The sequence below is a fragment of the Gadus macrocephalus genome, chromosome 23 (genome assembly GCF_031168955.1).
Source record: "Gadus macrocephalus chromosome 23, ASM3116895v1".
Taxonomy (NCBI): Eukaryota; Metazoa; Chordata; class Actinopteri; order Gadiformes; family Gadidae; genus Gadus; species Gadus macrocephalus.
This window is the reverse complement of record NC_082404.1, coordinates 16,500,037-16,521,244: the sequence shown is the minus strand read 5'-3', so window position 1 is coordinate 16,521,244 and position 21,208 is coordinate 16,500,037. Positions and strand designations below refer to the sequence as shown.

The window sequence follows — 21,208 nt, the reverse complement described above, 5'->3', positions numbered from 1 at the left end:
GGGTCCTATGTTCCCCGATCACATACATATCGGGGAACATACAACCCTTTTTGGGAAAGGTAGTGGCTATTCGTACGGCGACCGTAAGAATAGCAATTACGCCTCGTTTCCACATACGTACATTCTCGTATGCGATCCAACCGTCTCCGACAGAAAGTCCATTCATTCCTATGTGATTCTCCGTAATGTCCGTTTTTCCTCCGAGACTCTTCCCCTCCGTAAGATTTCTGTCCGGTATGTCCGCAATATACGTTCAAAAAATTTAACTTTCGCCGTCGTTTTACGGAGATACCGTATGAAAGTTTTTATGTTTTTCACAAAACTTGTAAGTACCTGGCAGGCCAAACTCCTCACCGATCTCTTTCCAAGCCTGGTTGGTTTTGTTTTTATCTCTGTATATGTCGATCCTCATGTTCCAAAGTACCGGTCTCCTAAAAACGGCCATTATCATACGCTCCCACATCTTTTGTCTCATCTCATTTTCGTCCTTTTATCCGGGGTCGGGTCGCGGGGGGAGCAGCTCAAGCAGGGGGCCCCAGACTTCCCTTTCCCGGGCCACATTGACAAACTCTGACGGGGGGATCCCGAGGCGTTCCCAGGCCAGTGTTGAGATATAATCTCTCCACCTAGTCCTGGGTCTTCCCCGAGGTCTCCTCCCCGCTGGACGTTGCCTTGCGGCTCAGCTCTCTTTTCGTTACAACGGTGCGGTAAAACGAACGCAATTACCGCCCCCGCTGCTCCAAATCTCCGGCCAATCTCACGCTCCATAGTACCCTCACTCGCGAACAAGACCCCGAGGTACTTGAACTCCTTCACTTGGGCTAAGGACTCATTTCCTAGTACCCGGAGTAAGCAATCCATCGGTTTCCTCCTAACATCTTTTGTCCGTAAATAAATTCATGCCCGTACGTAAAACATTAGCGACTCCTTCCGTAAATTTACTGAAAGCACGGATACGAAAAACATACGTATGTGGAAACGAGGCGTTAGGCTATTCGTACGGCGCGCCGTAAAAATACTGCATTAGTCTATTTTCACGGCAGGTTATGGTTAGGGTTAGGGTAAGGGTTAGGGTTATTACTATAATTAATTGCTATAATTACGGTCGGCCCGGTTAGGGTTAGGGTTAGCGCCGAGCAGACTGATAGGTCAACTGCGGTCACGTGACAAGCTCGGTCGCCGTACGAATAGCCACTGCCTTTGGGAAAAGCGGGGAACATAGGACCCTTTTTTAAAAAAAGGGTCCTATGTTTCCCAGTCTCATACAAAGAGGGGAACATAGGACCCGGGGAACATAGACACGCTCCCTGCCTAATGCTACCGCTACTAGCATTATTAATACTACCGCTACTGGTATTATAACTACTACCGCTACTAGTATTATTACTACTACTGCTACTAGTATTATTACTACTACCGCTACTGGTATTATAACTACTACCGCTAGTAGTATTATTACTACTACTGCTACTAGTATTATTACTACTACCGCTACTGGTATTATAACTACTACCGCTAGTAGTATTACTGAACTAGTGTTACCACTGGCCCAGGCCTAATGCTACGCATACTAGTATTACTACTACTACTACTATGGCTACAACAAGTATTAGTACTTCTTCTATTAGTGTTACTACTACTACTACTAGTATTATTAATACCATGGCTACTAGTATCAAAATACTACTTCTAGCATGAATACTACTAATACTACTATTACTACTACTACTACAAGTATTGATAGTACTACTGATGAAACTAGTATTACTACTGCCACTACTAGTATTACTCGACTAGTATTACTACTACTACGATTACTACAAAACTAGTATTACAGCTTCTAGTAGTATTACTACAAATAGTGTTACTTCTACTACTGCTAATACTAGTATTACTACTACTGCTGCCTTATAATACTAGTATAACTATTACTACTGCTACTACTAGTATTACTAGTAGTCCCAATGCTATGAATATTAGTACTAGGGTTTCTATCTAGCACCACAGTATTACTACTACTATTATGACTATTTGTACTACACTGTATTACTACTACTACTACTAGTACTTCTATGTATATTAGTACTACACTATAGCACTATAAGAATAGTTTCCATGCATTCCAGCCTGATAAATACTTGATAATATATATTGCAGCCCCTTTACATATCTTATAGATTACGAACAATAAGCAGCATGTAGAATAATTACAATAAATACAATAAAAACAGGAGCCTTTTAAATCAGGTTAAAAGGTAACCTTTATGTGAATTATGAATTATACGACTTTTATATTTAGGGAAGGTCATTCGTTTGCTCATAATTAATATATTTTATTTAAAAAGTAATTAATTTGAGCAAGATGTCTGCCATGAATCTCTAACATGTTCTTGTATGACATGTTAACCTTTTTGGAAGTTTAATTTTAAACTATAATAAATATATATATGAACAGAAGTTGAATGTTTTGAATAAGCATCAGGGTCAAGCTGTGGAACTTCTTCTATCTTACAACTTTATCTGCTGTTTTCAATGTGTTTGAAACGTCACTGAGATCCATCACATGGGGGCGTGTTAATAAACTTAAACTCCCCTACCTTCAGCCCTTCTTGTACCAAGAAGGGCTGAAGGTAGGGGAGTTGTGGTGGACTGTACCAAGGGAGGCGGGAATGAGGGGGAATGCTGGTTGAATGTACCAAGTGAGGCTGGAAGTAGGGGACTGGTGGTGGACTGTACCAAGTGAGGCAGTAATCATAAACACCACAAACTAAGAAATGAAATGTATTTATTAGGAACAACGCTGTATTCGATTAGTTTACAGACACATTTTCATCATATGCAAGGAAAATAGAATCGATGTGAGAAACCTTTATCAAATGGTTTAATCCTCGTCAAACATTGTTAATTCTCTTGAGTCATTAAAAATGGCTAAAATACACGTTTCAACGAAAACATTCAGCTGAAGCTAATCGAAGCAAAAGCTAATATAGCATATAGCCAGTAGCTAACAACACTAATAAAGCCATAAGTGTGGACTAAGAGGACTGTGTGTGTGTGTGTGTGTGTGTGTGTGTGTGTGTGTGTGTGTGTGTGTGTGTGTGTGTGTGTGTGTGTGTGTGTGTGTGTGTGTGTGTGTGTGTGTGTGTGTGTGTGTGTGTGTGTGCACGTGTGTTGACCAATAGGAATCAGGCAGCGTGTGGCTGGGCAGCAGGGCAGGAGTTGGGCGTGACCCCGGACAGGAAAGAGGCGGAGCTCAGGTCCAGAACCTTGGTCACATGGCCCTTAACGAGCCTCACCTCCTTCATGCAGCCTCTTAGCGAGGTTCTTGATGACAGGCTGTTCTGTTTCACCGCACCTAGGGGAGAGAGAGGACGACTTAGTAATGGTCTGTCACGTGTGTGTGTGTGTGTGTGTGTGTGTGTGTGTGTGTGTGTGTGTGTGTGTGTGTGTGTGTGTGTGTGTATGTGTGTGATTCAAGGATGGTTGTGAGTGTGTCTGTGATGCTTGGGTGGGTGTGTGTATGTGTGTATGTGTTTGTGATGCAAGCGTGGGTGGATGTGTGTGTGGATGATGTGTGGGTCGAAGTGTGTGTGTGATGCATGTGTGCGTAAGTGATCGTTGTGTGTGTGTGTGTGTGTGTGTGTGTGTGTGTGTGTGTGTGCGTGCGTGCGTGCGTGTCTTACTTGGATATCCTCCCAGATACACGGGGTTGTTGGTCTCAGCAGAGGTGGATTGTGGGTAGGGGTTTTGGGTGCTGGAGGTTTTTCCATCCACAATGAGCAGCAGGCTGTTCTTACTCTTCTTGGCCACCAGGTGGTGCCAGAGGCCGTCACACACCCCAGAGACCGACTCCACGGACACACGGCCTGCCCCGTTGTTCACATGGAACACCACCTGAACGCACCACAGCAGGTCGGGTTACATTACGTTGGATTAGGGTCAATTTAAGTTCGACTAGGTTCGATACAATGACAAGATATTGGGTTGGTTTAGATTAGATTAGATGAGGTTAAAACAAATTATATTAGATTATATTGGGTTGGTTTAGATTAGATTAGGTTCTATCAAATTAGATTACATAAAATTGGGTTGGTTCAGATAAGATTAGATTACATTTAGTTAGTTTAGATTAAATTAGATTTGGTTCAATCTAATCTAATTATATTAGATTGGGTTTGTTCAGATTAGATTAGATCAGATTAGATTAGATGTCCTGTACTCCACCTTTCTGTTGATGATCTCCAGACCAATCGCGTCCACCTTGGAGCTGCTGATGCCCAGTAACACAGCTTCTGATTGGCCGGTCCGGAACTCCAGAGACACTGACATGTCGGAGCCGACCTTATATCCCTCAGGCACTGATATACACACACACAAAGTGGAAGGATGTTAACACACACACACACACACACACACACACACACACACACCGACACACACACACACACACACACACACACACACACACACACACACACATAAAAATACTTACCGAGAGCAGCGTATCCTGTGCCGTTGAAGTAACTTCCTGTCTGTGAGTGTGTGAAACAGGAAGTAGTATTGTGCTGGGAGGCGGGCGTCTCCAAGCGGACCCCGTTAAGACTGACGGCCTGGACACACCCTGGGAGGCTGTGGGTCACCTGCACAGGTAGAGAGACAGGTGGGGAGACAGGTCAGACAGACAGGTCAGATAGACAGGTAGAGAGACAGATCAGACAGACAGGTAGACAGGTGAGAAAGACAGGTAGAGAGGCAGGTAGATAGACAGGTAGAGAGACAGGTAGAGAGACAGATCAGACAGGTAGACAGGTGAGACAGACAGGTAGAGAGACAGGTAGGGAGACAGGTCAGATAGACAGGTAGGGAGACAGATCGGGTAGACAGGTGAGACAGACAGGTAGAGAGGCAGGTAGAGATACAGGTAGGGAGACAGGTCAGATAGACAGAAAGGTTTGTGTGTGTGTGTGTGTGTGTGTGTGTGAGAGACTCACGTTGGAGGTCTTCCAGGTGTGTGTGTGAGCCAGCCCTCCCAGGTAAAAGGTCTTGTCCACATCCAGCTGGTTGCCCCTCACAGACACAGGGTCTGATGACACGCCGTCTATCGCCATGGAGACCCAGCGCTTGGCAAACTCGGTCCGCACCTGAGAGGGAGGGGGGTTAGTGTGTAGCAGAGAGTGTGTGTGTCTGTGAGTGTGTGTGTTTTAGTCTGTGTGTGTGTGTGTGTGTGTGTGTGTGTGTGTGGTGTGGGTGTGTGTGTTTGTGCGTGTGTGTGTGTGAATGCACGTGCGTGTGCGTGTGCGTGCGTGCGTGTGAGTGAGTGTGTCTCACCGTGTGCCACTGTCCGTCGTTGACCGGGTGGGCGGAGCTAGCGGAGGCGCGGCCTCGGCCCTGGTCCAGTGTGAAGGTCAGCCGCCCCCCCCTAAGCTGCAGAGTGGCGTAGTCCATGTGGTTGGAGTTGGTCAGCAGGTAGACCAGTCCACTGTCAGCGTGGGTACGCACTGACAGCTTCAGCACAAAGCTACACACACACACACACACACACACACACACACACACACACACACACACACACACACACACACACACACACACACACACACACACACACACACACACACACACACACACACACACAGGATGTTACTGACTGTTCAATTATTGATATAATAATGCATCAATGTCACATCATGATTTGTGATTATTGATTGTGTGTACGTGTTTGTGTGCGACTGTGCGTGTGTGTGTATTTGTGTGTACCTCTTGCGGACAGTGCTGGGGTTTATATTGAAGGTCATGTGACTGTGTTTGGAAAAACCAAACTGATGGGCTGACGACAGGAAGGTTGGCTCCTCCCCCGAGACACACTGGACCAATCAGAAAACAATCAGCAACAAATCAGAACCAATCATCAGAAACATTGCATCATTGTCTTTTATGCGTGTGTGTCTATTATGTGTATTATGTTGTATGTGTGTTGTTTAGTATGCGTGTGTAATGTACTATGCGTCTTATGTGTGTTGTTTAGTATTTGTGTATTTTGTGTGTAGTATAGTGTGTAATGTACCGTGAGTGATTGTGGCGCAGGAGCGTTGAGCTGAGTGGGAGGAGTCACGGCTGAGTGGGATGGGTTTGGCGTGGGCTCTAATTCCTGGTCGTCTGGAAGCACCGCCCCCCTGGTCCTCTCCTCCAATAGACAGCTGTCTAGCTGCACCCCGTCATACCTCAAAGCATCCGATAGGTCCACCAACCTGTCAATCAAAACAGCATGTCGGCAAATTAAACTTCCTCACCAGACTGACAGAAACAGAGACAGTCAGTTAGACAGAGGGAGAAACAGGCAGAAAGAGAATGAGACAGAAAGGCGAACAGACAGAAAAGACAGACAGGCAGACAGGAAGGAACGAACCGACAGACAGACAGACAGACAGGCAGACAGAGAAACAGACATACAGAGAATAGACAGACAGACAGACAGACAGACAGACAGACAGACAGACAGACAGACAGACAGACAGACAGACAGACAGAAAGAGAAACAGACATACTTGTCGTTGACTATTAGATTCTGGATGCAGCCGCGGAAGGATCTGGAAGCATTCTGTGATCTGATTGGCAGACGGCTCTCCTGTCCTAAGGGAAGCCCACCAATGAAGATAGAGGAGGGCGGCAGAGAGGAGGATCCACCCAATGACAGGGGAGTTGACTCCACATGGTCCTCATCAACCCGCACTGTCAGCATTCTGAGAGAGAGAACACCAAGTTAGTACTGTGTTGAAAAAGTAATATCCTAGTACTATATTAGTACTGTGTTGAAAAGTAATATCCTAGTACTATATTAGTACTGTGTTGAAAAAGTAATATCCTAGTACTGTATTAGTACTGTGTTGGAAAAGTAATATCCTAGTACTATATTAGTACTGTGTTGGAAAAGTATAATATTCCTAGTACTATATTAGTACTGTGTTAGAAAAGTATAATCCTTGTACTATATTAGTACTGTGTTGATAAAGTACCACAGTATTATCTATAGTGCTATATAGCTCTAGCTAGTACTATGCTAGTACTGTTGTTATGTTAGCATGTGCTATTCTGCATGCGTGTGGTTTCCATGGAAACACTTACTTCCTGGTCCTAGAGATGATGAGGGAGTGGTCCCGGCCGTCTGTGAACACTCCGCTCCGGGGTTTCACCATCACCCGTTGGCTAGCTCCGCCCCCAAAGCTTAGCTCCACCCCCACACCGCCCGGAACCAGTTGGACCACCAGGAGGAACTGGGAACGCACACACACACACACACACACACACACACACACACACACACACACACACACACAAACAAACAAGCACACACAAGCATATTGTTATGTTTATTATTCTTATAGTTAATGTTACATAACTACTTGTTCTGTTTCCTGGTATTAAACTTAAACCCGCCATAGCTACCTTTGCTTTTGGTGTGTTGTTGAAGGCAACCAATAGCAGCCCAGAGGAGTTCCTGGTGGAGAAGGTGAGGAACAGCTCCCCCGTGTGGCCGAGAGAGGGAGCAGCCAGCTGCACATACCCCTCCTTTAACATCGACACACTCCTCACCGCCTGCAGACATACAGACAGACAGACGGACAGACGGTTTTACATTTGGCTTTGCTCTAGCTAGACTAAACTATCGCTAGTGAGCTCTCAATAAGCTGCTTTTATTTGGGCTAGTTAGCTGTCTGTTAGCTGGGTTTATTTAGGGGTAGTTAGCTACTAGTTACCTGTTATCTCTAGCTAGATTAGTTAGCTGCTGGTAAGCTACGGACGCCTCTATCTAGGGGAAGTTAGCTACTAGATAGTTTTGGTCACCGCTATCCAGGCAAGAAAGATGCTAGTTAACTGCGGTAACCTCTATCCATAATAGTTAGCATCCAGCAATTTTCCTCTAGCGGTGCTAGCTAGTGTTGATCGGCCGTTACCTCGAGCACGCAGCCCTTCTTCACCCCGTAGGCGTCCTGCAGGAGGTCAAAGTTCGAGCGAGCGATCTCCACGTTCTTTATGCACCCGACGAAAGACCTGGATACCACTTGGCGTCTGCAGACAGACAGTTAGAGAGACAGACAGGTTCATGGAGATGAGTGAGCAATGTGAAGAGATGGAGGGTTGTCACTGATTGGTCGGCGGCAGTGGGTGAAGCTCTCACCTGATTGGTCGAGAGGCAGGAAGTCCTCCTATGTAAATGGGGTCGAGGTCGGCGCGGTTCAGATCGGAGGCCGTCCCGCGCGACTCCGCCTCCAACACCTCCTTCTCTGATGATTGGTCAGCAGCCATGATGGACAGGTAGCCTGGAGACGGATACACAGAGTCAGACAGATGGAAGGACTTACAGAAAGAAAGACAGAGAAGTCCACTGATGGACAGACAGTAAGATATAGAGGCAGACAGACAGAAGGACAGACAGACAGACAGACAGCTCACCCTTGCGTCTGTTTCTCTGCAGGGTGATCTTGGTCCAGACTCCAGAGTTGTATGTCTTGGTGGAGGTCATCGCCAGGGCGCCCGAACCCAGGTCAAAGGTCAAACGGAAACGTCCCTCCACCAGTTCCATGGACAGGAAGTCACGCTACAGGAAGGGAACAAAGACAGGAAGTCACGCTACAGGAAAATTGCAAACACAGGATATCACACTAGTTGACGTAAACAAGTAACAGGAAGTCTGGCTACAGGAAATAAAAAACAAACCGAAAGTCAGGCTTCAGGAAGTAAACAACAAACAGGAAGTCAAGCTAGAGGAAGTAAACAACAAACAGCGAGAGATAGCTACAGGAAGTAAACAACAAACAGGAAGTGAGGCTACAGGAAGGAAAGAACAAACAGGAAGTGAGACTACAGGAGGTAAACAACAAACAGGAAGTGAGGCTACAGGAAGTAAAGAGCGTACGGTGGCGTTGGAGGCGAGGTAGAGCAGCAGGCCGTTGGGGGAGAGGCTCTTGAAGAGCAGCACGATGGAGGTGGAGATGGACCTCAAAGCCTTCTGCACCACGGAGAACCCACTGCCGTCGAACAGGAAGGAGGTCTCCTCCGACTGGGGACTACTCACACACACACACACACACACACACACACACACACACACACACACACACACACACACACACAGGCAAAGGCACACAAACAGACAGGCACAAACCCAGACACAGACACACACACAGGCACAGGGACAGACACACACATGCAGAAAGACACACACACGGGCCAAGACACACAAAAACACACAGGCACAGACACACACAGGCACGCACACAAAAGTACACAAACACGTTGGTTAAATTTGATTATTTTGTTATTGTTTATGTTATAAATATTGGGCATGTGGGATTGTCTTTGTGTGTATGTCTTTGTGTGTGTGTGTGTGTGTGTGTGTGTGTGTGTATGTGTATGTGTACACGTACGTGTGGGTGTTCTTGTGTTTGTGCGTGTTGTGGCAACCTGTCTCTGGCACAGCGCCCCTGGAGGCCAAGGGGGCAGGTTGTGGAGGCGGTGTACCACCGATTCTCAACAGATGGCGCCAGTAAGAACATCGGTGCCAATCATTAAAATGCGGAGCACCTGAGGAGCAGGTGGGGAAGCATGCTTTATAAAGCATGCTTCCACACTCACTCAGGGCTCTCCTGGTTCGCGCGTGCGGAGAGACCTCGTCTCCGTGGGTGATGTGTTTCCACCCGGAGGAACAAGACTGTCGATGCCTCCCAAGCTGAGTTTTGTTTGCTTTGGTAGATATATGATTAATGTTCGAATAAAAGTGCCATTTTGTCTCTAAGTAATCTCCAGTTTGTGTGCTGATTGGAAGGAGGCGGCTCACTCACCAAGCCGGGTTGCCACAGTGTGTGTGTGTGTGTGTGTGTGTGTGTGTGTGTGTGTGTGTGTGTGTGTGTGTGTGTGTGCGTACCTGGTGAAGCAGCCCCTGCACCGCCCCTCTCTCCTGACGTAGTTCCACAGGCCGATGTTCTTCTCGTTCAGAGAGGCGTCGCCCATGCAGCCCCGGAAGGTGGAGGCCCGCAGCGCAGAGGGCACCTACACACACACACACACACACACACACAGAGACAGACACACACACACACCCACACGCACAGAGACACACACACGCACACACACACAGACACACACAGAGAGAGACACAGACACACACACACACCCACACACATAGAGACACACACCACACCATACACACAAGCACACATGTTATTTATGTGGACAGAAATTTTATAATTGCAAAATAATGTGTGTGTGTGTGCATGTGTATTTGTGTGAATGTGTGTGTCTATGGTGTGTGTTTATGTGTCTGCATAGTGTGTGTGCGTGCCTGTGCGTATGTGTCTGTGTGTGTGTATATAGCGTGTATGTGTGTGTCTGCATGGCGTGTGTTTGTGTGCTTGTGCGTGTGTGTGTGTGTTGTACCTGGGTGTGCTGGCCCATCCCTCCTATATGGATCACAGTGTTGTTGTCCACATCTAGGATCTGAGCCAATCCTGGGGACTGGGCGGTTGCCGGGGGCGACTGGGCGGTTGCCGGGGGCAACGGGGCGGAGCCTGACTCCAGCTGCTGGACTGACAGGGATCCGTGGAGCCCGAACCTGGAGACAACAACACAGCACTCGTTAACTAATGAACAGTAACGTAAAGTAATGGAAAGTAATGTAATGCAAAGTCCTGTCGAGTTATGTAATGTTAAGTAATGTAAAGTAATGTAAAGTAAGGTAATGTAAAGTAATGCCAAATAATGTTATGTAGAGTAATTAATGTAATATAAACTAATATAAACTAATTAAAAGCAATGTAATGTAGTGTAATGAAAGGTTATGTAAAGTTATGTTAAGCAATGCAAAGTAATTTAAAGAAATGTAAAGTTATGCAAAGTAATTCAAAGTAATTTCAAGTGATTTAAAGTAATGTAAAGTGTTGTAAAATAATGCAGAGGTAACATGCTGTTAAGTAATGTTAAGTAACGTAAAGTAATGCAGAGTGATCTAAAGTAATGCAGAGTAATGTAAAGCATTGTAAAGTAATACAGAGTAACACAATGTTCAGAGGTGTACAGCCTACCGCGTGGCGTTGACCCGGGTCCACTTGTTGTTGGTGATCAGGAGGTGGGGGTGTTCCAGGCGGCCCACCCCGGACCCCGCGTTCCACACCAGAGAAACCTTCCCAGCATGCATCTCTACGGCCAGGAAGTCCACCTGGAATCAGAAGACGGATCAAAGGTTACCGCACTGTGTTCATGAATGTATGTGTGCTGCCCAGGAAGAACAGCAGGTCTCAGGTGTCTTTGTGTGTATGTGTGTGTGTGTGCCGGAGTGTGGCCCCCAAGGTAGAACAGCAGGTTCTGGGGTGTTTGGTGTGTGTGCGCTTGTGTGGTTGTTTGCCTTGGTGTTGCCCCTCAGGTATGTGTGTGTGTGTGTGTGTGTGAGAGTGTGTCTGTGTGTACCGTGCTGCGTGTGAGTGAGTGAGTGTGTACCATAGTTTTGCTCCCTAGGTGTCTGTGTATGTGTGTGTGTGTGTGTGTGTGTGTGTGTGTACCGTAGTGTTGCTCCCAGGTGTGTGTGTGTGTGTGTGTGTGTCTGTGTGTGTGTGTGTGTGTGTGTATGTACCGTAGTGTTGCTCCCCAGGTGTGTGTGTGTGCGTGTGTGTGTGTGTATGTACCGTAGTGTTGCTCCCCAGGTGTGTGTGTGTGTGTGTGTGTGTGTGTGTGTGTGTGTGTGTGTGTGTGTGTGTGTGTGTGTGTGTGTGTGTGTGTGTGTGTGTGTGTGTGTGTGTGTGTGTGTGTGTGTGTGTGTGTGTGTGTGTGTGTGGTGTACCGCAGTGCTGCTCCCCAGGTAGAACAGCAGGTTGTCCGGTGAGGTGGTCCTGAAGGTGAGGCTCAGCGTGTTGAAGTTACTGGAGCGGACGTCCGGCCGGTAGGACCGCACGCAGTCGGCGTCCGCCTCCACCGCCACGCGGATCTACACACACACACACATACACCTTCATCATCACCATCATCATCACCTGGATTCACACACACACACATATACGATACGCCTCCATCCTCGTCATCGCCAAGCTCTTCTTCATCATCATCATCACACTCTTCATCATCACTATCACACTCTTCATCATCACCATCACATTCTTCATCATCACCATCACACTCTTCATCATCACCATCACACTCTTCTACATCATCATCATCACGCTCTTCATCATCACCATCACACTCTTCAACATCACCATCACATTCTTCATCATCACCATCACGCTCTTCATCATCATCATCATCATCACTAGCATCAGCATATTCAGGCGTGTGAGCGTGCGTGTGTGTGTGTGTGTGTGCGTGCGTGCGCGCGTGCGTACCGAGGCAGCCTGTCTGCGGGCCTGTTTGATCAGCTCTCTGATGTCGGTCAGGTTCCTCCCCATGGATTCTCCCAGCATGCTCAGCGGTTTCATCCGGTTCAGGAGGCGGTCCGTACGAAGCTCCGCCTCCTCCATCTTAAGCTGCACCTCATTGGCTGAGAGGGAACAGGCGTTAACGTTAGGACATAACTGACATATCGCTGGCGGACAACATGGTCTATTGTGTGTGTTTTTTGTGTGCGTGTGTGTGCGTGTGTGTGTGTGTGTGTTTGTCTGCATGTGTGTGTGTTTGCATGTGTGTGTGTGTGTGTGTGTGGGTGTGTTTGTCTGCGTGCTTGTATGTGTTTTTTTTTGTGTGTGGGTCTGTGTGTGTATTTTTGTGTGTGTGTGTCCGCGTGCATGTGCATTTGTGTGTGTGTGTGTGTGTTTCTGCATGTGTGTGCGTGTCTATTACCAGTGCCGTCTGACTGGCTGATCAGGTGCTGGGTGCGGCGTGTCGTGTGATTGGCTCGCTCCACCACGGAGCTGGCGTTCTCCAGCTGTGATGTCATTTCCTCCAGCCTCCTCACAGCTTCCTGCAGGTCGGACTGGGCGGCTGAGACCAGACGCTTCGCCTCGCCCGCCTCCGAGCCTGGAACACACTCTGTTAGTTACTTTATCATATATTATACTCTGTTAGTTACTTTATCATAGATTATACTCTGTTAGTTGCTTTATAATATATCACATATTATACTCTGTTATTTACTTTATTATATATTATACTCTATTAGTTACTTTATAATGTATCATATATTATACTAGATTAGTTACTTTATAATATATCACATATTATTCTCTATTAGTTACTTTATAATATATCACATATTATTCTCTATTAGTTACTTTATAATATATAATATTACATGAATTACATTATGATATATGAAATATTATATCATATAAGTTTCATTATATTCTATTAAATCACTGAAGAGGTTACGGTCTGAGCTTACGGTTCAGACTGTCCAGCGTGCTGATTGGCTGAGGCAGCAGGAGGGAGATCTGACGGACACCGTCACTGACCAATCCCAGACGAGCCGTCGTCAGAGTCATGTTGAGAGATAAGCCTGGAAGAGGAGAACACACTCAGTCTGTTAGAACCTGTTATTAAACCAGACAGGCAGGCAGGCAGACAGACAGACAGACAGGCAGGCAGGCAGGCAGGCAGGCAGGCAGGCAGGCAGGTAGCTAGCAGACAGACGCTGTGTGGTGGTGTTCTACAGCTTGCTGGCTGTGTTCTTGGGACAGAAAGGTAGACAGACAGACAGGTAGACCGACAGACAGAGAGACAGACTGACAGACGGACAGGTAGGTAGTATAGACAGACCCTCTGTGGAGGTGTTCAACATCTGGCTCTGTTCCAGGACTGCACAGCTGCTGTTGAGGACGTCCCCTCTCTGCTCGGACAGCGACTCCTCTGGAACGATCGTCTGGAATGACAAACGATGAGGTTGAACTCTTCGGATCTATATCTGAGCATCTACCTAAGAGCTATAGAGATATGGATCTCCAACTATATCTTCTAGTTATATATACTAACACCTGGTTGATCTGTAAACATTATATTCACAACTATATCGGTGATATTATACTTCTATGTAGTATTTGGATCTATGTAGTAGTGCTACCAGGTTGATGGTGTATATACTGAAGTAATATAGAGATGATGTTATATACTTCAGTATAGTATTTATATCTATAGTACTGCAGGTTAAAGGTGTATGTAGTGAAGTACCATATCGATGATGTTAGATAGTTCTCTTTAGTATTTATATATCTGTAGTAGTACCAGGTTAAAGGCGTAGTCTGCTGTTTCCAGTGCGGCCATAAGGAATGATGTCATCGTCCTGTTGGCTCCAAACGTACCAGTGGCATTCTGGGAAATATTATAGACCGCCGCCAGAGAGCTACGAGAGAGAGAGCTACGAGAGAGAGAGAGGGAGAGGGAGAGGGAGAGGGAGAGGGAGAGAGATTTAGATTGAGATATTGTTATTCAGATATAGGAAAAGGTTGAGATTTGAAGTCATTTAAAAGTTTGTATGTGTGAGTGTTTATTTGTGTGTGTGTGTGTGTGTGTGCATGTGTGTCTGTGCGTCTGTGCGTGTGTGTGTGTGTGTGTGAGTGTGTACCTGTGGAGCGTCTGTGCTTCTGCGAGCAGTCTCTGTGCGTGTCGCTCTGCGTTGTAGACCAGCTCCAGGGAGTCGGTGGCCCTCAGCCCAGCGACCATGCGGTCCACCTGCTGCACCAGCAGGGGGCGCCACTGCCCCGACTCACCGCTGAACTCCTCTAGTACCTGGAGCACAACAATACTGTTAATACTACTGTGAGACAAACACAACGCAATACTGTCAATACTACTGTAACACAGTACTGTTAATACTACTGTGAGACAAACACAACGCAATACTGTCAATACTACTGTAATACAGTACTGTTAATACTACTGTGAGACAAACACAATGCAATATACTGTTAATACTACTGTAACACAGTACTGTTGATTCTACTGTGAGACAAATACGACGCAATACTGTTAATACTACTGTAAAACAGTACTGTTAATACTACTAATAACACAAACACAACGCAATACTGTTAATAAAACGGATAACACAAAAAGAACGCAATACTGGTAATAGTACTAATGACTAAAACACAACGCAATACTGTTATACTACTGATAAAAATACTATTAATACTACTGATAACACAAACATAACGCAATACTGCTAATACTACAGATAACAATACTGTTAATACTACTGATAACACAATACTAGTAATACTACTGGTACTGGTACCATCTACTGGTACTGCTTTGTCTCCATCTAGTACATAACACCACACAAACCTATCAATACTATAGATAGTATTTAGTAGCATTGCAGTACTTACTTCAGTAGCATTGTTTAGCTCCTCCCTCAAAGAGAGGGTGAGGGACAGCAGGTCTTGGCTCTCCTCCAACAGGACTGAGACCGAGTCCTCAGAAGACCTGAGGTCCTGATGGACAGACTGGTGGAGAGAGAGAGAGAGAGAGAGAGAGAGAGAGAGAGAGAGAGAGAGAGAGAGAGAGAGAGAGAGAGAGAGAGAGAGAGAGAGAGAGAGAGAGAGAGAGAGAGAGAGAGAGAGAGAGAGAGAGAGAGAGAGAGAGAGAGAGAGAGAGAGAGAGAGAGAGAGAGAGAGAGAAATATTGTTAACCTCAGTAAGTGTTAACGGATTTTGTACTTCAGACTTTAAGTGACTGTAACTATGATAAACTACAGATTGTAACTGTGATAAAGGACAGACTGTAACTGTGACAGGCAGACAGAGATACAGTCAGGCAGAAATGCAGACAGACAGACAGACAGACAGACAGACAGACAGACAGACGGTGAACACACAGTAAGTCTGCTACAGAGACAGACAGAAAGAGAGACAGACAGGCAGACAGGCTTCTCACCTGGTGTTGTGCGTGCTGTGTGAGTACTTTGTCCAGGATGGTGTGTGTGTGGTTGTTATGCTGGACAGCGTGTTTAAGCAGGGTGTGTGCGTGCTGCAGGCTGTGTGTGTGTCCAGACAGAGAGGAGTCCAGCTGATTGACTCGGCTCTCTAGCGCCGCCCTGCTGGTGTGGAAGTCCGCCTGCACTGTCTGGAGCAGAGAGGAGGCCAGCCTGAGAGGGGAGGAGGAGGGTTAATACACACTCTGTACACAATCATATACACACAATACACACAATACACTACCATATACACACCTTACACAATACTATACACACTAATATACACTTCTGTACACTACTATACACACTATACACACATACACACTACTATACACTACCATACACACAATATACACAGTACTATATAGTACTACACAATGCTATACAAACTAATGTACACATTTATACATAAATATACAAACTAATATATATATATATACAATATATCCAAACCGAACTATACACATTACCATATGCATTCATGTACAGACTAATATATACACTAACATATGCACTTACAGAACATACACTAACAGTCTAACACACACTAACGCACGCTGACACACTCTAACCCTAACACACACACACCTGTGTTGGTGCGCGGCCGTGCCATTGGTCAACTGGACGGCCCTGATGGAGTCCAACCTCGACTCCATCTCCTCCAGCAGCCCTGTGTGATTGGCCAGCTGTAGCCCCGCCTCCTCCGTCTGGTTCAGATCTCCCGCCTCCTGCTGGAGGTCTACACCAATCAAAGAGCAGGAGGTCTTTACAGGAACCAATCAGAGAGCAGGACGCCTCTGCACTGTGATGGTGTTGGTGTGTGTGTCTTTTGTGTGTGTGTTAATCCTGAGGAGTATGAGAGGTCACGTGATAGATGACACTGATCAGTCTTATTGATTACCCAGGATGTCGGCTTGGAGTGTGATTATGGTCTCCAGGAGTGTTGCACCCTGGGAAACCTTGTGAGTGGTGGACACGCCTAGTTCCTCCACGTCATCAGACAGACGGGTGGCCTGGCCAATCAGGAGAAGAGGAGGCACGGTCAGCAACATCACACACATACACACTCAGATATCCATACACACACACACACACACTCAGATAGACACACACATGAACACACACTCAGATATCCACATAAACGTACACACACATAAACGTACACACACAGTCAGATATACATGCAAACAAAAACAAACCTGTAGACCCACACGCACACACACACACACACACACACACACACACACACACACACACACACACACACACACACCTGCTTCAGCAGAGCAGAGAGGTCAGAGGTCAGCAGATGTAGCTGGTCGTCTACACTGGAGAGATGGGAGGGCAGAGAAGCACCCACCACCTGTAGAGAGAGAACGTAATAACATGTTTTACATACTGCAGTATAGTATCTCATAGGTACATTATATTTTCATTTGTATTGATATTGTGTGTGTGTGTGCATGTAAAGTGTGTATCTGAATGTGTTTCTGAACGTGTATCTCGATGTGTGTACAGTTTGTATACATAGTGTGTCACTATGTGTGTATACATAATGTGTACATAGTGTGTACCTGTGTGTGTCTGTGTGTGTGTGTGTCTCTGTGTGTTAGTGTGTGTATAGTGTGTACCTCTGTGTGTAGTAAGTGTGTGTATAGTGTGTACCTGTGTGTGTAGTTAGTGTGTGTACCTGTGTGTGTGTAGTTAGTGTGTGTACAGTGTGTACCTGTGTGTGTAGTTAGTGTGTGTACAGTGTGTACCTGTGTGTGTAGTTAGTGTGTGTACAGTGTGTACCTGTGTGTGTAGTTAGTGTGTGTATAGTGTGTACCTGTGTGTGTACAGTGTGTACCTGTGTGTGTAGTTAGTGTGTGTACAGTGTGTACCTGTGTGTGTAGTTAGTGTGTGTGTAGTTAGTGTGTGTACAGTGTGTACCTGTGTGTGTAGTTAGTGTGTGTATAGTGTGTACCTGTGTGTGTACAGTGTGTACCTGTGTGTGTGTAGTTAGTGTGTGTACAGTGTGTACCTGTGTGTGTAGTTAGTGTGTGTATAGTGTGTACCTGTGTGTGTACAGTGTGTACCTGTGTGTGTAGTTAGTGTATGTACAGTGTGTAGCTGTGTGTGTAGTTAGTGTGTGTACAGTGTGTACCTGTGTGTGTAGTTAGTGTATGTACAGTGTGTAGCTGTGTGTGTAGTTAGTGTGTGTACAGTGTGTACCTGTGTGTGTAGTTAGTGTGTGTACAGTGTCTAGCTGTGTGTGTAGTTAGTGTGTGTACAGTGTGTACCTGTGTGTGTAGTTAGTGTGTGTACAGTGTGTACCTGTGTGTGTAGTTAGTGTGTGTACAGTGTGTACCTGTGTGTGTAGTTAGTGTGTGTACAGTGTGTACCCGTGTGTGTAGTTAGTGTGTGTACAGTGTGTACCTGTGTGTGTAGTTAGTGTGTGTACAGTGTGTACCTGTGTGTGTAGTTAGTGTGTGCACAGTGTGTACCTGTGAGGTCCTGCTCTCTAGCGCCCTCAGCTGGCTGAACGGTGCCAGGCTGACTCCGGTCAGGTTCACAGACAGGAAGTGGACGTGAAGCGCTTCCAGGTCGTCCAGGAGGACCCCGGTGCAGTCGTCATCACAGGCTGAGGACACACACACACACACACACACACACACACACACACACACACACACACACACACACACACACACACACACACACACACACACACACAAACACAGGAACACACACACACACACACACACACACAGGAACACACACACACACACACACACACAAACACAGGAACACAAATGCCCAAGCACACAGACACACATACAAGAACACACACACACACACACACACACACACACACACACACACACACACACACACACACACACAAGCACACGAACAAACACACATACGAGTCAGAAAGAGTGGCATGACTGCAATCGAGCATGTGTGTGTGTGTGTGTGTGTGTGTGTGTGTGTGTGTGTGTGTGTGTGTGTGTGTGTGTGTGTGTGTGTGTGTGTGTGTGTGTGTGTGTGTGTGTGTGTGTGTGTGTGTGTGTGTGTGTGCGTGAGGTACTCACACACACACTGCTGCTCCTCGAGGACGTGTCTGTCTGCACACTGGTCACAGAGACGACCTCTGACCCCCGGCCTGCAGCTGCACCGGCCGGTGACGTCGTCGCACACGGCGTGCAGAGACCCCCACTCGCTGCAGCCGCACGCCTCGCAGCGGCCCCCCGCCGACCAGGGGTTACCGTGGTAACCCACCGAACACCTGGCAACAGGTAAGACAATGGTCACACACACACACACACAAACATATACACGTATACATATGTCTATACAGTATGTAAATATATAGTAGTATAATATATATGATAGTAGTAGTAGTAATAAAATATATATATATATCTACAGTAGTATAATATATATAGTATACAACCGTCTATGTACCGCTGACAGTATTTCCCCTGGTTTCCAGGTTGCAGTATAATATACAGTATATAGTAGTAGTATATTATATGTAGTAGTAGTAGTATACTATACCTAGTATATAACAGTGTGCACTGATTGTGTGTCGTACTTTCTGGCACTTTATAATACTACTTAGCATTCTGTAGCATGTTATCCTAGCTGTCTTTGTTTGCATACAGGAAATGGGTTAACCTAGCGATTGTTAGTGCTGCTTGGCACTGGGTTCTATGAATATCCTTACTGCACCGGCAGAGATATATTGTTGTTTCTCTGTCATCTGACAAATGTAGTTGTTGCAAGTTGCTTGGGATAAAACCATCTGCTAAATGCCCTAAATGTAAATGTAAATATAACAGTCTATTTACCTCTCACAGTATCTCCCCTGGTATCCTTGTTCACAGGCAGTGCAACGGAAATCTCCCATCTCCTCAGATACACAGGTGGGGCTGAAACTACACATGCACACGCACACACACACACACACACACACACACACACACACACACACACACACACACACACACACACACACACACACACACACACACACACACACACACACACACACACACACAATGAATGTTACAAATAGAGATCAGGAATATCCTTATTGTTTGTATTACAATAATATTATATTATCAGTATAATTATGTATTTAAAGTGTAGTTCACCTGTTGTCCTTCAGGGGGCAGGCACATGGAGAACAGTCGTTGATGGATCCCGTCACTATCCCATAATATCCAGCAGCACATTGGTCACAACTCGTCCCTGTAGTGTGATGCTGGCAGTTCTACACACACACACGCAAGACACGCACATACAGACATACACAGAAATATGAGTATATACAGGTACATAAATGTATGTGTGTGTGTGTGTGTGTGTGTGTGTTTTTGTGTATGGTCTGTGTGTGTGTGTGTGTATGGTCTGTGTGTGAGTGAGTGAGTGAGTGAGTGAGTGAGTGAGTGAGTGAGTGAGTGAGTGAGTGAGTGAGTGAGTGAGTGAGTGAGTGAGTGAGTGAGTGAGTGAGTGAGTGAGTGAGTGAGTGAGTGAGTGAGTGAGTGTATGGTCTGTGAGTGCGTTTGTGTCTGTCGATGTATTGTCTGTGTGTGTGTGTGTGTGTGTGTGTGTGTATGTGTGTGCGTGCGTGCGTGCGTGCGTGCGCGCGCGCGCGTACCAGGCAGTCCCCTGTGTCTGGGTCACAGCTGTGTGAGTGCTGGCTGCAGGAGCAGGCCAGGCAGGGGGCGGCCAGCAGGGTCTTCCTCTGGTGGGGGCTCAGAGAGGGGAGGGGCTGGCGGTAGAACCCCGGGGAACACTCCTACAACACACACACATATACACACATTATATACACACTCCTACAACACACACTGTGCACACATTATATACACACTTCTACACACACACACACACACACACACACACACACACACACACACACACACACACACACACACACACACACACACACACACACACAGCTTTGATCACATTAATATAAACACATGTATCAATAATAATATGAACATCGTGACGTCACCTGACAGGAGAGCCCAGCGTATCCAGGTGGGCAGTCACATGACTCGATGTATCTGGCCACGCCCCCCGTCACCTCCGACAACTCCTCCTCCAGGGCCGTTTCCATGGTGATGTTGGCGATTCTGTTGAACACACACGGTGACGGGGTAAGGGCTATGCAGAGTCCATGTTAACTCTGATCAAGTGAGTCTTGAGTCTTTGGCGGAAGCTGGTGAGAGCCGAAAGTATATCGGCAAAAGCCGGAGTGTTCTCCGATGGCACCACTGGTAAACACACCCCTCCATGTCATTTGACCAGGGCAGCGCG

At 46.3% G+C, this 21,208-nt stretch overlaps 1 protein-coding gene across 1 annotated transcript in view; it reads right to left on the bottom strand.

The window, feature by feature from the left end:
* Nucleotides 1-2,768: 2,768 nt before the first annotated feature.
* The window catches only part of lama1 (laminin, alpha 1), a gene marked incomplete at its 5' end in the record, with an annotated part of 35,258 nt that continues 16,818 nt past the window's right edge, over nucleotides 2,769-21,208 (bottom strand). Inside the window, 36 exons of the mRNA XM_060045787.1 lie at nucleotides 2,769-3,355; nucleotides 3,684-3,894; nucleotides 4,225-4,358; nucleotides 4,493-4,640; nucleotides 4,992-5,141; nucleotides 5,329-5,518; nucleotides 5,758-5,864; nucleotides 6,065-6,248; nucleotides 6,546-6,740; nucleotides 7,123-7,271; nucleotides 7,444-7,593; nucleotides 7,953-8,067; nucleotides 8,177-8,318; nucleotides 8,452-8,596; nucleotides 8,915-9,065; nucleotides 9,923-10,047; nucleotides 10,435-10,609; nucleotides 11,079-11,212; nucleotides 11,831-11,974; nucleotides 12,369-12,523; nucleotides 12,823-12,999; nucleotides 13,364-13,477; nucleotides 13,738-13,840; nucleotides 14,200-14,332; nucleotides 14,540-14,703; nucleotides 15,306-15,422; nucleotides 15,853-16,063; nucleotides 16,481-16,631; nucleotides 16,794-16,905; nucleotides 17,166-17,255; nucleotides 18,379-18,515; nucleotides 18,970-19,163; nucleotides 19,729-19,815; nucleotides 20,035-20,153; nucleotides 20,541-20,681; nucleotides 20,904-21,024. Of these exons, the coding sequence (XP_059901770.1) occupies nucleotides 3,186-3,355; nucleotides 3,684-3,894; nucleotides 4,225-4,358; nucleotides 4,493-4,640; nucleotides 4,992-5,141; nucleotides 5,329-5,518; nucleotides 5,758-5,864; nucleotides 6,065-6,248; nucleotides 6,546-6,740; nucleotides 7,123-7,271; nucleotides 7,444-7,593; nucleotides 7,953-8,067; nucleotides 8,177-8,318; nucleotides 8,452-8,596; nucleotides 8,915-9,065; nucleotides 9,923-10,047; nucleotides 10,435-10,609; nucleotides 11,079-11,212; nucleotides 11,831-11,974; nucleotides 12,369-12,523; nucleotides 12,823-12,999; nucleotides 13,364-13,477; nucleotides 13,738-13,840; nucleotides 14,200-14,332; nucleotides 14,540-14,703; nucleotides 15,306-15,422; nucleotides 15,853-16,063; nucleotides 16,481-16,631; nucleotides 16,794-16,905; nucleotides 17,166-17,255; nucleotides 18,379-18,515; nucleotides 18,970-19,163; nucleotides 19,729-19,815; nucleotides 20,035-20,153; nucleotides 20,541-20,681; nucleotides 20,904-21,024 (5,245 nt within the window). The remainder of the gene's footprint in view (nucleotides 3,356-3,683; nucleotides 3,895-4,224; nucleotides 4,359-4,492; nucleotides 4,641-4,991; nucleotides 5,142-5,328; nucleotides 5,519-5,757; nucleotides 5,865-6,064; nucleotides 6,249-6,545; nucleotides 6,741-7,122; nucleotides 7,272-7,443; nucleotides 7,594-7,952; nucleotides 8,068-8,176; nucleotides 8,319-8,451; nucleotides 8,597-8,914; nucleotides 9,066-9,922; nucleotides 10,048-10,434; nucleotides 10,610-11,078; nucleotides 11,213-11,830; nucleotides 11,975-12,368; nucleotides 12,524-12,822; nucleotides 13,000-13,363; nucleotides 13,478-13,737; nucleotides 13,841-14,199; nucleotides 14,333-14,539; nucleotides 14,704-15,305; nucleotides 15,423-15,852; nucleotides 16,064-16,480; nucleotides 16,632-16,793; nucleotides 16,906-17,165; nucleotides 17,256-18,378; nucleotides 18,516-18,969; nucleotides 19,164-19,728; nucleotides 19,816-20,034; nucleotides 20,154-20,540; nucleotides 20,682-20,903; nucleotides 21,025-21,208) is intronic.